The following is a 14,992-nucleotide window of genomic DNA, read 5'->3' as shown; positions in this document are numbered from 1 at the left end:
AAATGGCCGCGTCAAACACATAAGATATTGTTACGTACGCCGTGGATTGAGCGAATTGTACTTAGACCAACGGATATCTGTTATCGGTTAACTAAATGCATGCACTTACTTCCAAAGATTATATCTGGACTCTAAGTGCATTTAGGCTAAACAATGACCGTTATTAGTTATTTCTCAGAATCGGTATGGGAAGACCCAATCTCTTGGAAATACATATCCGAATACGTGACTATACAACAGGTAAACAGATTAGGCGTCCTGAGAGATCTACCCTTTATAAGGCGGTACGTAGGCGATATAATTGATTCTGGACTGAGCAGTGGCAATACGTGTATCTCCTGAATCATCAATAAATGCTGTGAAACGACTGTTGGCCTTTTACTTGGATCCTCCACCCACCCCGACGCAACAATATCAACGAACGGTTCGGTGATTACTAGTCAAATGTGAACCTGTCACAGGACAACTGGTCGCTCTAGATCGGTCACTCGTGATCATCTGTCACGCTAAAACTGGTCACACGCTAAAATTGGTCACGAGAACACTGGTCACGAGAAAACTGGTCTCGAGAAAACTGGTCACACGCTAAAGCTGGTCACGAGAAAATAAGTCACACGCTAAAACTGGTCACGAGAAAATTGGTCACACGCTAAAACTGGTCACGAAAAAACTGGCCAAGGGACAAAAAGATACATATAATTACTATTGTAACAAGTGAACATAAATAAAGGATCCTCTTACTAACACAATCAGTGTTTTCATAGACCTCCCGCGGTACATTTACCGCGGTGAATTAAGATTAGTGATTTGACATTCGAACTGTCAAAGCGAAATGAACGCAAAAGTGATTGCCAACCTTCTCGGCGTGGCTAGAGAGCGTCAGATGAGCTGACAGATACCCGCGAGCTCCTCGCGAAGACCACAAACGACGGCCACGAGGGTCTTTGGCTCGAACATATGTCTAGTCGATAGTAATAAAAATTTCGTAAATAAAAAGTATTTGAGAATATTTTTGTTTGTGACCAATTTTAAATTTTTGGGTATGACCAGTTTTCTCGTGACCTGTTTTAGCGTGTGACAAGTTTTAGCGTGTGACTAGTTTTCTCGTGACCAGTTTTAGCGTGACGGATGATCACGAGTGACCGATCTAGAGCGACCAGTTGTCCTGTGACAGGTTCACATTTGACTAGTAGTTCGCTTACCCAACGAACGATATTTCTAGGTCTAGTAATACCGTGAATAGTACGCGTGGCACCGTTTACACTAGCGATATCTACACCGATATTTACGAAATTTGCCATAACCAGTTCCCAAATATCAACCATAGGTTGCAATATGGGAACTGGATATGGAAAATTTCGTACATATCGCCGGTAAATAGCGCCATTATGAGTGCGTTAGCACCCGCGATTTATACCTCGTTTACTGCCGTTGCACCTTGGTTTACTGCCAGTACCTGGGGGGTTCAGCTTAACAAAAATGAGGTTAGGCACACAAACGTCAATTGACACCAACAAAAACCTAAATTATTTTTATGTACAAAGTATCTGTTTTAAGGTCTGTTCATACCTATCCAGCATGACCTGTATCCTGCAGGTGTCATGCAAGTGCGGATAGTATTTTTTGGTACATTATATGGACGTATTCATACTCCATTCGCGCATGCGCATTTATGCATTCATGCGCGTCCATATATGTATGTAGAATGTACCAAAGAATACTGTGGCGGCTCGCTTATACGACATGGTCGAATTTGGTTGCCTTCCTGCGAGTGGGAACCAACTCGGCTGGGTTCGGAGAGCTACTACTCACTCTGTCTTCAGCTGTCATATAATAAACACGTGCATTAACATGCCAGTCGTCTCATTCGTTCATCCTCCATACTGGTGACCCCCGACATCGAGCCACGCAGCCTCGATCAATTTCAACATGCCGCTCATCCCTGCCTCGCCGATCCAGGCGGGGAAGCTACCCGCCGCGCCCCCATCGCCATCAACACGCGTCGCGGCCCGCGGGTGACAATAAACGAGCAGACACGGCTACCTACCTACCTACCTACCTACCTATCGACTGGAGTCCAGCCACAACGTCGATGACAGGTGCTTAAAAAAAATGGGGGAGCGAATGAGACGACGATCTTGACAGCTGGATGTGGAGTCATGCGCGATCCACTACACATAGAACGGTCATCCAGCACCACAAGACATACACCACCTCAGCACCATCATCATCATCATCATCAAGGCCCCGTCCGTCCCCACGAGCGTCGTCACGCCGAGACGGGCGGTAGCGCTACAACACCTCCACGAGCCACAACGACTCACGGTCCAGCTCGGAGTATCATCAACCACATCGATGCCCCTGCCGCCCCCGCCGCCCCACCAACCGACATCAGCCTCGGAAGAGCGGCGCCGCCGCAGCATCGCATCGCATCGGCGCGACCATCGGACCACCCACCGTCCTGCTCGCGACGTCACCGCCCTCGAATCTACCGACCATTCAGGGCGGTACACCTATGTACACAGCGGATGACCCACGTCAACAATTTTTTTTCTCCCCACGTAATATTTTTTTCTCTTTGTGTAACAATAATTTTTTTCTTTTGTAAAATTTGTTTCTTTGTAATTTTGGTATCGCTGATGCTGGGGGGGGGAGTGATGTGGCGGCTCGCTTATACGACATGGTCGAGTTTGGTTGCCTTCCTGCGAGTGGGAACCAACTCGGCTGGGTTCGGAGAGCCACTACTCACTCTGTCTTCAGCTGTCATATAATAAACACGTGCATTAACATGCCAGTCGTCTCATTCGTTCATCCTCCATAATACTATCCGCACTTGCATAATGGTGCTTACGGACTTATGGAGGATGAACGAATGAGACGACTGGCATGTTAATGCACGTGTTTATTATATGACAGCTGAAGACAGAGTGAGTAGTGGCTCTCCGAACCCAGCCGAGTTGGTTCCCACTCGCAGGAAGGCAACCAAACTCGACCATGTCGTATAAGCGAGCCGCCACAGACTAAACCAACGACGATTTTGGGCCAACTTTTTAACCAGCAGTAGCGTACAAAATATCGAAATAAAAATTAAATTTTAAAATTGAAATTAAATATCAAAATCAAGCTAAAGAACGAGATTGAGCTAAAATTAGATCATCGTTGATGTTTTGAATTACAACAATGTTTTGAATTACGACGATGCGCATTTAAAACCAGAGAAATATTATAATTTCTCTGCTTACGAGCGAAAAAAAAAATATTGTTAAAGTCGTCACGAGATGTTACTGTATTTCTACCGTCAACGATCGATAAAAAAAAAACAATTCATAAAAAAACGCGGTGTCGGATGTCGGTGATTTGTCAAAGGGTTTTTTTTCTTTCGTCGAAATAAAATTAATAATCACACATTATCCGATAAAATTTACCTCTGAAATGATTTAATTAATTGATTTATTTCGACGAGAGAAACAATTGAAGACTAAAAAAATTTCGTTTGATAAACCGACAACATACCGGGTTGGGACCATCGCTCGGTCACCCATACTTATACATGAGATATTCTCAGTAACTGCGCATTACGGGGAACTAAAAATAATAATTCTTTGATTTTTTTTTTCGATCTTAGTGCGTATCTTCGTAAGTCAAAACATCTTCGACAAACAAAAGTCGAGGATTACCTGTATGTGATTGTTGATGATCTAATTTTAGGTCAATCTCGAAAATTTATTTAAATTGGGCATGTTCTGTTTTAACTTTCAATATTTTATTTTAATTTTAATATATTGATTATAATTTTATTTTAATATTTGAATTTAATTTTAATATAATAATAATATTTTTAATTTTGATATTTAATTTCAATTTTTAAATTTAATTTTTATTTCGATATATTGTACGCTACTGGTTTTATCCTGCTGGTTAAAACGTTGGACCAAAATCGTCGTTGGTTTGGTCCGTACGCAGCATAACACTTGCAGGATACGGGTCGTGCTGGATAGGTATGAACAGACCTTTAAGAGTTCAAATAAATTAATACAACTTTGTAATAAGTATAATCGATCTGTAATTTCTGCGTAAGCTGTTTATTTTTCGCGCTTAGAAGGGTACGCGCGAGACTACTGTAAGGCAGGGAAGGTATGTATGTTGACCGTATCCCGACCCAACCAAACACATGTTGTGTGGTTTGAAAGAGGATCGTTTATTTTTGTTCAATTGGTACAATGGTTAAGCGGGCTCCACATTCTCGTCGAGACTCTCGGTCTCGGGTCTCGCCGAAACAACACGAGACTGAAAGTAGCTCACCACATTCTCGCTCGCGCATTTGTCTGTTCGGTAGTCATACAAGATGGACGTGTTAGAAACGTCTGTCGCTGTAGCATTATGTGCAATAGCATATTACAATTTTTTATTAATTCGAGAAAAAATAGTTATTAAGAGACGTTGGAATTTTTTATTACTGTTGCCATCCATGATATCCCCCAAAAAAGAATCCATCACGCTAAAAGCGAACCATATCGGCGTATATACATATATCATCAGTGCCGGCGCCTGAATGTTCCGATGCTTTTATTCTTCGCTTTTGTATCCTATAAGTTGTCATAAGGGAGTCTTTCTTGCTTTTCAATTCTTTGAGAGGTATATTCATTATTTCACTTATTTTATTCCACGCATCGTGTACTTTGTTTCTGTCTTTATGGTCCCGATGTTTAGGATCCCATATAATAGGATGACACTGGTATATTTCCATAAATGTTAGTTCGAGATCGTGCGTCCAATTCGTAGGCATTTTTGTTAATAAAATCGACGAGCGCGCAGTGCGGTTACTGGCGGCCGACTGACGCGACGGGAGTGTGGAGGGAAGGTCTCGTGCGAACACAAAACTACACGAGAGCCCTTTGATTCGGGTCCAAAATACCGCCACGAAATGGAGACCGCACGAATGTAGGCGGGACTTAACGAATATGTTCACTTCACTCTCGTATTTGGCTGTTCTCGTACAGTTTTGCCGAGATTGTGGAGCGGGCTTTATTGTATGTACGAAGAAGTTTCTTCGGAGATGTGATATAGTTGAACTCTAAAGGCTCACTCTGCTGGCTGGAGTTGCTGCGTTGCTTTATATACATTTCCAGGACACGTGTCGTGTCTTTGTTCTCTAGACGTGCAATGACCTGGTTTCGGGCACGTGTACTTGTGACACGTGTTGAGCGCAGAAGCTTTGTTTTTGGTACTCGTGGTTTTTTTGAGCGTGGTTTTTATGGGTTCGTGCGCCTGGACGTCGTTCGTGGGGTAATGGGGCCGTGCGCCGTGTGTCTACGGTGCACCGACCTCTTTATGAGGCGATCGACTTTTCTGGATATGTGCCGCAGTGGCCTGATGAGATCATATAGCATGAGTTTTACTATATGCCTACATTACTTTGCGAAAGATGGACATGGACATGAGAAGAAAAGCGGCTTTGGCGATCATACTCGAGGATGCGTTGAGGACGCCCAAACGTAAAAGGCGGTGGATTAAGCAGTGGATGCTTCATTGCTTCAGAAGAATCGATATTCACACTTGAATATCGCTGAAGAAATGGTTCTAGGCGATGTCATGAACGATAACCAGAACCTTTTTAGAATGAGTGAAGATTTGTTTGATTCATTGCTAATATACACCGAGAGAGAAACTTGCCGTAACATTACGGTACCTTGCAACTGGCAGTAGTTTCACGTGCTTGAGATATTCCAGTTTTCTTTCGACGTCTACTATAAGTGAAGCTGTTATTTCCATATGCAGAGCATTAAGTCACGTTCTCAAGAAGTATATAAAGGTAAAAATAAAAATCAAAGTAATATAAAAACTGTATTATTTCAATGTTCTTAAAGACTAAGTAATTTTAATAAGGAACGGGATATAAATTAAGATTATATATTTACAGTGGGATGCTGATTTAAGGGAATTACATCGTCATGAAGAAATTTGAAAGATTTTACAACACCCTTAATACGGAATAAAAAAGACGTCTTAATGTGAAACATAAAGGAGGTTGGTAAAAATTCGACAAACTGGTGGTTTTTTGATCAACCTACATATGTAAACAAACATTTTCAATCATGAATATCAATAAAAATTCTTTACAATCAAGCATCAGATGAAAAATTTTTAAGAATTTCAGCATTTTTAAGAATTTCAACTACAAAATTTTCTCCGAAAATTAAAAAACTGTTAAAGATGTAGAGTTCGATCGCCGAGAAAGAAAAATTGCTTCAGTATTGGAAACTACCGGTTGACTGCAAGGTATGCGTCGCATATATGCAATTAATTTTTTAAAGTTTTTCTCAAAAATGAAACTAATGAAAGTAACTTTATTTTTTAGATTTATTGCATTTTATAAATACAATATATAAAAAAAACAAATGCAATTTAAAATCCAAAAAAGTACAAATACTGTAGAGGTTGAGATATAGGGTGGATTTCAGGAGAGATAGTTAAAGGCGATCTTGGTTCATCAATGCACGTTTATAGTACATTAAAGTATACACGCGTGCGCGTACGCACTATCTCGTAACGATTATGATACATGACTCTGGCCCACTGGCTCTCGACCAATCAGCGTTCAGCCGGACTGGCCGGCAGTTGGGGTACCAACTCTTAATACTATAGCACTCACGTGCAACAACCGTTCGGCATTACCCACATTATTATACATAAATTATAATCATTTATATTAAAATCCTACAATACAATACAAATAAAAATGCAAAATATAAAAAAAAAAATAGTTATTATAAAGTATTATCTTTGCTGGTCGAAATAAATATTTTTTTCGTCAACCACTGCTTCATTATGTTTTTTTTGAAATTTGAAGTCGGCGCTGCGTCAAGAATCTTATTTCGATAAGAAGCATTATCTATCACCACAACAGAATTCGGTTCCAAATTTGGAATCAATTTCTCGGTTCACCATTTCATATAATTGTCGAAGTTCATGTCATAGTGATAGTCTCCGGTTCTTTGGTGAGCCTTATAGATGAAAAGGGTATTTGGAATAAAGCCTCGTTCTGTATCTGCGTGTACAATTATAAACCTCGCTCCTTTGGATGCCACTTCCCGAAGAATCTCCCCACGCCATTGACTTAACGTGTGCTGAATGTATGTATGGTTCATCGGTATACACGATTGGTCTTCCTTCTGCTCTACGTAAATCGAGCTATCGACCTTAAAATGTGATCCTTTTATAAAAAAATGCACATTTTCTCACATAACAATTTCCTGTTATCGCACATTTTTTTCCCAGTGGAATCCAATTTTTTACAAAAGCTTATGAAGAGTATTGCGCTTGCCTGTAAACCCTATGCATTGTTTTAATTTTTTTAATATTCGAGAAAGCGTTGGCAAATTTTTTTCGGTCACATGAAAGTTGTTGAAAGTACGCCTAATGACGTCTTCGTCAAAACCGTCTACATAGGATTTTGGGTTTCTCTATTTTTTTTTTTGCTGTTGGAGAAGACAGACATGTTCTCTTTGATATTTTTTCTTCATGAACATTTGGAAACTTTTGGGGCTCCTGCATAAATCTATATCAATGAGAGGAATCGTCGAAGAATTAGATCTTTGTGTAAGTGCACACCACATGTAAGCATTTGGTTCAAATTACTCGTCACAAAGTCACTAAAATCTCTATAACGGAACATCTGGCAGACGAAAAGTGCATCATACTAACGATAACTATCATAATAACGAGAACTTGATTGCTAAATATTGTGTATTCGCGATTTTCATGGCAAAAATTGTCTTTGTGACCACCCCAATGTGACGAATAGTCCAATTAACAAGCATTTATTATTAACTGTTTTGCTTGGCTATGTCTCTCCATTTATCTAAAGTGTTTTTAAAAAAGTAGATATATAATACGATATACGGTCGAACTATTGTGAATAACTTACTTATTAAAATAATTAACATTTATTATTTATAATTTTGGGAAAATCTCGGGAACTTCGTAACCACACTGTCACTTAAAGCCACGTCTCTAAAAAATAGCAAAAAAGGCGTGGATTCGCCTTGACAGCCGCAGCCAAACTGAGGATGTATGTACATACGAGCACACATACTGAACCAATTTTTCTTTCTCTTCGAACGAACTCTAAAACAATTTCATTCGTCAAATTAAATTACTCTTTTGTTTTAACTAAAAAAGAATTATGTTTTAATTCCTTTAACGATAATGAATAATGTATAATAATGATGTTATTTTAATGATGTTGTGTTAATATTGTTATAATTATAATGTTGTGTTAATATTGTTATTATTACTGTTATCATGTTATTATTACTGAATGACCGGCCACAGCGACGCGTTGGAGATCTCTGTAATGTCACTGTGGCTAATATGTTAAATAAATAAATAAATAAATATCTAAAAATAGTATTTTACTTGCGGCCCGCCACTCATTTTTAATTTCTAATGGCCCTTCATCCAAAAAGTTTGCCCAGACCTGTTTTAGAGTACTTTAGAAAAAGATCCGCGGTTTGCCGACCTCTGGCTTAGGATGATGAAGTTTGTTTACCAAAATTATCACAATTTCATCCAATAAATAAAAATTATTACATATAAAATAAATAAAAACAAGTAAGCCAAATAATATTTCTGTGTATTTAATTTTCAATTATTATTTCTCTTAAAATTATTTAAATAAACTGCAATGAGGGAGGCACCAGAAACATCATAGCACGCATGTAGCCAAAATTTAAGAATATTAACAGTATTTATATCGTAACAATTTTTTTTATATTTATCCTAGTATGTAATTTATTATGTGACCATAGGATAGATTTTCGAGTAATGATTTTAAACAAATTTCACATTTGTGTGGTTTTAACCAGCATGCAATTTTTTATGTTTCTCAAAATAAGATTTTTTAGTATATGATTTTAGACAAATTTCACACTTGTAAGACGTTTTCCCCGTGTGAGATCTCAAATGTATCACAAGACTTCTTTTATAAATAAACGATTTTAAACAAATGTCGCATTTGTGTGGTTTTATTCCAGCATGCAATTTTTTATGGTTCTTGAGACTAGATTTTCCCGTAAATGATTTCAGACAAATTTCACACTTGTATGGCCTTTCCCCTGTGTGAGTTCTTAAATGTGCGACAAGTGTAGCTTTTCGAATAAATGATTTTAGACAAATGTCACATTTGTGTGGTTTTATTTCAGCATGCAATTTTTTATGGTTCTTGAGACTAGATTTTTCGGTAAAAGATTTCAGACAAATTTCACATTTGTAAGGCTTTTCCCCCGTGTGAAATCTCAAATGTGACACAAGTCCACTTTTATAACTAAACGATTTTAAGCAAATGTCACATTTGTGTAGTTTTATTTCAGCATGCAATTTTTTATGTTGCTCGTGGTTAGATTTTTGAGAAAATGATTTTAGACAAATTTCACACTTGTATGGCTTTTCTCCTGTGTGAGATCTCAAATGTCTCACAAGTTCATTTTTACAAACATATGATTTTAAACAAATGTCACATTTGTGTGGTTTTATCGCAGCATGCAATTTTTTATGTTTATTGAGGTAAGATTTTACAGTAAATGATTTCAAACAAATTTCACACTTGTATGGCCTTTCCCCCGTGTGAGATCTCAAATGTGACACAAATGCATCTTTTCGAATAAATGATTTTAAACAAATGTCACATGTGTGTGGTTTTATTCCAGCATGCAATTTTTTATGTTTCTGGAGACTAGATTTTTCAGTAAATGATTTTTCACACTTGTAAGGCTTTTCTCCTGTGTGAGATCTCAAATGTCTCACAAGTTCATCTTTACGAACATATGATTTTAAACAAATTTCACATTTGTGTAGATTTATTCCAGCATGCAATTTTTTATGTTTATCGAGGTGAAATTTTTGAGTAAATGATTTCAGACAAATTTCACACTTGTAATGCTCTTCCCCCGTGTGAGATCTCAAATGTAACACAAGTTGACTTTTAGAAATAAATGATTTTACACAAATGTCACATTTGTGTGGTTTTATCTCGGCATGCAATTTTTTATGTGCTTCGAGGTTAGATTTGTAAGTAAATGATTTCAGACAAATTTCACATGTATGTGGTTTTATCCCGGCATGCAATTTTTTATGACTATCGAGGTAAGATTTTACAGTAAATGATTTCAGACAAATTTCACACTTGTATGGCCTTTCCCCCGTGTGAGATCTCAAATGTGACTCAAATGCATCTTTTCGAATAAATGATTTTAAACAAATGTTACATTTGTGTGGTTTTATTTCAGCATGCAATTTTTTATGTTTCTCGAGAATAGATTTTTCAGTGAATGATTTTAGACAAATTTCACACTTGTATGGCTTTTCTCCTGTGTGAGATTTCAAATGTCTCACAAGTTCAGCTCTACAAACATATGATTTTAAGCAAATGTCACATTTGTGTGGTTTTATCCCAGCATGCAGTTTTTTATGTATCTCGAGGTAAGATTTTACAGTAAATGATTTCAGACAAATTTCACACTTGTATGGCTTTTCCCCTGTGTGAGTTCTTAAATGTGCGACAAGTGTAGCTTTTTGAATAAATGACTTTAGACAAATTTCACATTTATGTGGTTTTATCCCACCATGCAATTTTTTATGAATATCGAGGTAAGATTTTTGAGTAAATGATTTAAGACAAATTTCACACTTGTATGGCCTTTCCCCCGTGTGAGATCTCAAATGTGACACAAATGCATCTTTTCGAATAAATGATTTTAAACAAATGTCACATTTGTGTGGTTTTATTTCAGCATGCAATTTTTTATGTGTTTCGAGGCTAGATTTATGACTAAATGATGTTAGACAAATATCACACTTGTAAGGCTTTTCCCCCGTGTGAGATCTCAAATGTCTCACAAGTTCAACTTTACGAGTATATGATTTTAAACAAATTTCACATTTGTGTAGCTTTATTCCAGCATGCAATTTTTTATGTCTCTCGAGGTAAGATTTTTGAGTAAATGATTTTAGACAAATTTTACACATGTATGGCTTTTCCCCTGTGTGAGATCTCAAGTGTGACACAAGTCTATATTTATTAGTACATGATTTTAGACAAATGTCACACTTGTAAGGCTTTTCTCCAGGATGTGATCTTTTGTGTAAAATAAGTTCAGATTCACTGGGAAATGACTTTAAGCACGTTTCACTATTCTTTCGGTGAATTGTCGATTGCGAAGGCTCATCGTCACATATGAAATCTTCCAATAAAACTTCTTCAGTCTTGATCTTCGAGCAATCGTCTAACCTCAGTGGAGACGATTCGTTGTTTCGTAAACAAGCCTTTCGAAAGCTGATCAACAATTCCAGACTGGTCTTACACGAAAGACACACCCTGTCTGGCAATCCATCGCCTCTTTTGACCTGCAGATGGAAAAAAAGTAGGATCAAGCGGTGAGAAGAGTTACCACAATAAGTAATTGTAACCTGTAAGCTGTAACCAGCACCGACCTGAATTTGACAGCAGGTCCGAATGCGTTGCTCCAGACGCTCTGGATGAGGATCTGGTCTCTGGAAGATGGAGACGGAAGATGCGGCCGGAGCTGGTCCAAGACAAAGCCTGCACTCCATCGTCTCTGCACTCCATCAACTCTGACAGCAACTACTTGCCACGCCTTGCTTTTTATTACTAATTATTAATTAGTGACATATTTAGTCTAAATTTGGTAGCATGTAGTCATTGGCCACCAACTCGGCGCAACGACCACAGATTATGCGTATGTGTAGTTCGCGAACGAACTAGGTCGTAAGAGCGCTCCCACAGGTGAACTAGTCGAACTAGTCGAACTAGTTCCTCACTCCTCGTTCCTTAGTTCACTAGTTCGTGACCGAATGAGTGAGAGTGGGACAGCACTACACTACCAATACTGCCGCTCGCTCACTGCACATGCGCATGCGCGCGCGTCTTGTTCACTCTCTTACGATCTAGTTCGTTCGCGAACTACACAAGACAGTTCGTTCGCGAACTACACAAGAATTTCATTAGTTTGTGACCGAATGAACGAGAGTGACGTTAACCGAACGTTAAATAAATTTTAAAATAATAAGACTCTGTCGTTATCAGGTAGCTTATGCTTCTAATGTATAATAACAATTACTATTAACAATTAATTTGTAGGCGGGGTAGCGATGTGTTGACCGTATCCCAGCCTAACGAAACACCGTTGTGCTTGTTTTATAAAGTTTTATTGTTTGCCTATGGTTGTACAAAGGTATTATATTTGTGGGCAAAAGTATGTCGTTCAGCGGTCTCTGGATATGGTAGAGTGTCGCTGGCTCGGCATTCAGCTATGTTCAGAAGGTCTCTGGAGGCGGCAGTGTGTTGCTGGCTCGTCGTTCGGCTATGTTCGGAAGGTCTCTGGATATGGCAGTGTGTTGCTGGCTCGTTCGGCTGGTTGATCTTCCAAGTCCGCGTAGTGCAGTGGTGGCAGGTCAGGAGTTGGATGTCGACTGGTCTGCTGCTGTGTGTCGACGCTTGCTGCTGTGGGTCGACTGGCGTTGTTTGGGTTGTACCTCCTTTTATAGTGTTTCTGGAATCACCTGACCCATGGTGGTGGTTTGTTGATGCGTAAGCGAGGAATTTGCTTTTGTCGATGGGGTGGACTTTTCTGGAACGATTGGCGCCGTTCCGCTCGATGTAGTTTAATGGTGGCGGCGTGTTTCGACCGTTTTGGTTCCACTCGACTGGTAGGGGCATTCCGCTTGAGTTTAATATAATGGCTGTAGGTGTGCGTCGTCTGGGTTTCGTTCCGCTCGAGTGTGAAGGGTGGATCATTCTCGAAGGATTTGGCACCGTTCCGCTTGAGTTGGATTTGGCGCCGTTCCGCCTGAGTTTAATATAATGGCTGCAGGTGTGCGTCGTCTGGGTTTCGTTCCGCTCGAGTGTGAAGGGTGGATCATTCTCGAAGGATTTGGCGATTGATTCCAAGAAGTGCACGGGTTGTTTACGTGTGTGAGTTCTGCAAGGAATGTGGTTTGTTGTTGTGGAATATTCTCGAATGTTTCGATGACGATGACGATGACGAGATTCCTACAAATTCATTTCTTTAATATACTTTAAAAATAGTTTACGTATAGGGTTAATGTGTTTTGTTATAGGCTATTTGTTACGATGTCATCAAAAAGAAAACATAGCCCCTTGTGGACTCATTTTACAGAAGACATTGATAATAAAAAAGCGAAATGTAACCATTGTTCAACAATAATAAGTATTGCGGGCGGATCGAATGGTAATTTAACCCGACATACGAAAACAAAACACCTTTTGATCCCATTAACTGCTGAAAGATAAACACCGATATTACCTAGTTTAAACTCACTTCAATCAAGTCAAAGCACATGTGAATTGGAGAATATAATTTCAGCATCATCAAATATAGTAGACTCCCAACAATCGATGACCCAATACATTCGTAGACCACCGCCAGTTCGAAAGATTGAGCAAATTGATAAACAACTTGTCAAGATGGTAGCTAAAGGGCATCACGCCTTAAGAATCGTAGAAGAAACAGAATTTCGTAAACTTATTGAATTAGTTTCTCGATGCCCAGGCTATAAACTACCATCAAGAAAAACGTTATCGGAAAATTTAATGTCAAGAATTCACAATGACGTCATGGCTGAAGCAAAAATAAAGGTACAAGCAGCACCAGCGTTGTCTCTTAGTACTGATGGTTGGACGTCTAGAAATAACGACAGCTATATAGCTATTGTAGCTCATTTTATAAATGAAGAGACTAAACTTCACTCAGTATTACTTGGTTGTATCAATTATAAAGAGCGACATACTAGTCAAAACTTGTGCGACTTTATGAAAGTTGTTATGGCAGAGTGGAACATTTCACACAAAGTTGCCGCCATTGTTAGCGATAATGCAGCAAATATCTTATCTGCTGTTAGACTTGGTGATTGGCGGTCCATCTCATGTTTCGCTCACTCTCTAAATATTGTTGTACAAGAAGCTACGAAAAAGATATGTGACGTTTTGGGAAGAGTTAAAAATATTGTCGAGTTTTTTAATCGTAGCACACAAGGAAAACATAAATTGGCTGCTACGCAGCAGCAAATGAATTTGCCTGTTCTTAAGCTCAAGCAGGATGTACAAACCCGCTGGAATTCCACTTTTGACATGCTCAAGCGAATAGTACAGGTAAAGGATGCAGTGATTGCTACCGTTGCACTTCTACGCCCTGATTTAACTTTAAATGAAGGGGACTGGGAAGTCATAGAGGAAGTTTTACCGTTACTCAGTCCATTCTACGAGATTACCGTAGAAATAAGTGCCAAGAAAAACGTCACTTTATCTAAAATAATAATTTTGTGTAATTTACTAAAAATTTTTTTACAAAAACATGTTTCTTACAATACAAAAATAGTTGATGTGCAGTCTCTGCTAAAGAAAGGCATGGAAGATCGTTTCAAAGATATAGAGAAGAATATGTTATACGCAGAGTGTACGATTTTGGATCCTCGATTTAAGACGAGGGGATTCAAAAATCAAAGAGCCTGTGAAATGGTAGTACAAGCCCTTAGAAATAAAATCGGCCAAGTACAATTAGTTCAAGGGGATACTCCAGAGGCTGTTCCTACTTCCAGCGACGCATCAACATCTATACCTAGTAATAAAAATAGCTGCATATGGGATGAATACGACCAAGAAATACAAAAAATTACTAGGCCAGATAACCAGCTTGCTGCTGGCATTCGCGAATTAGATAAATACCTAAATGAAGAGTATCTAAATCGTAAAGAAGATCCGCTTCAATGGTGGCATGAACGTCGTTTGATATACCCTCACGTTTACGCGTATGTTTTGAAAAGATTTTGTGCCGTAGCAACATCTGTGCCCTGCGAACGCGTTTTTTCAGCGACGGGTCAAGTCCTTAATGAACGTAGAACACTATTGTCATCGAATAAAGTGTCCAAATTGATATTTTTACACAGTAATATGTAA

General features: G+C 38.8%; 2 protein-coding genes across 2 annotated transcripts; one reads left to right on the top strand and one right to left on the bottom strand.

Annotated features, from left to right (window-relative positions):
* Positions 1 to 8,615: 8,615 nt before the first annotated feature.
* On the bottom strand, positions 8,616 to 11,930 carry LOC143922949 (uncharacterized). The gene is made up of 2 exons (XM_077446380.1): positions 11,491 to 11,930; positions 8,616 to 11,403 (listed from the first exon to the last, which is right to left on the bottom strand). Exons 1-2 carry the CDS (start codon positions 11,608 to 11,610, stop codon positions 8,860 to 8,862), a joined length of 2,664 nt encoding a protein of 887 aa, XP_077302506.1. The 5' UTR covers positions 11,611 to 11,930; the 3' UTR covers positions 8,616 to 8,859.
* Positions 11,931 to 13,435: 1,505 nt separating this feature from the next.
* On the top strand, positions 13,436 to 14,992 carry LOC143922270 (E3 SUMO-protein ligase ZBED1-like). Its single transcript, XM_077445495.1, has one exon. The coding sequence runs from the start codon at positions 13,436 to 13,438 to the stop codon at positions 14,990 to 14,992; it is 1,557 nt and encodes a 518-aa protein (XP_077301621.1).

Source organism: Arctopsyche grandis, chromosome 2 (assembly GCF_051622035.1).
Source record: "Arctopsyche grandis isolate Sample6627 chromosome 2, ASM5162203v2, whole genome shotgun sequence".
Lineage (NCBI taxonomy): Eukaryota > Metazoa > Arthropoda > Insecta > Trichoptera > Hydropsychidae > Arctopsyche > Arctopsyche grandis.
Note: the sequence above shows the minus strand (reverse complement) of the source record. Positions and strands in the feature narration are given on the sequence as shown.

Excerpts from the sequence above, each read along its gene's own strand:
- LOC143922949 (XM_077446380.1), bottom strand. The coding sequence starts at position 11,610 with ATGGAGTGCAGGCTTTGTCTTGGACCAGCTCCGGCCGCATCTTCCGTC. Across the intron at positions 11,404-11,490 it reads GGACCTGCTGTCAAATTCAG|GTCAAAAGAGGCGATGGATT; the intron begins GTCGGTGCTGGT and ends TTCCATCTGCAG.
- LOC143922270 (XM_077445495.1), top strand. The coding sequence starts at position 13,436 with ATGACCCAATACATTCGTAGACCACCGCCAGTTCGAAAGATTGAGCAA.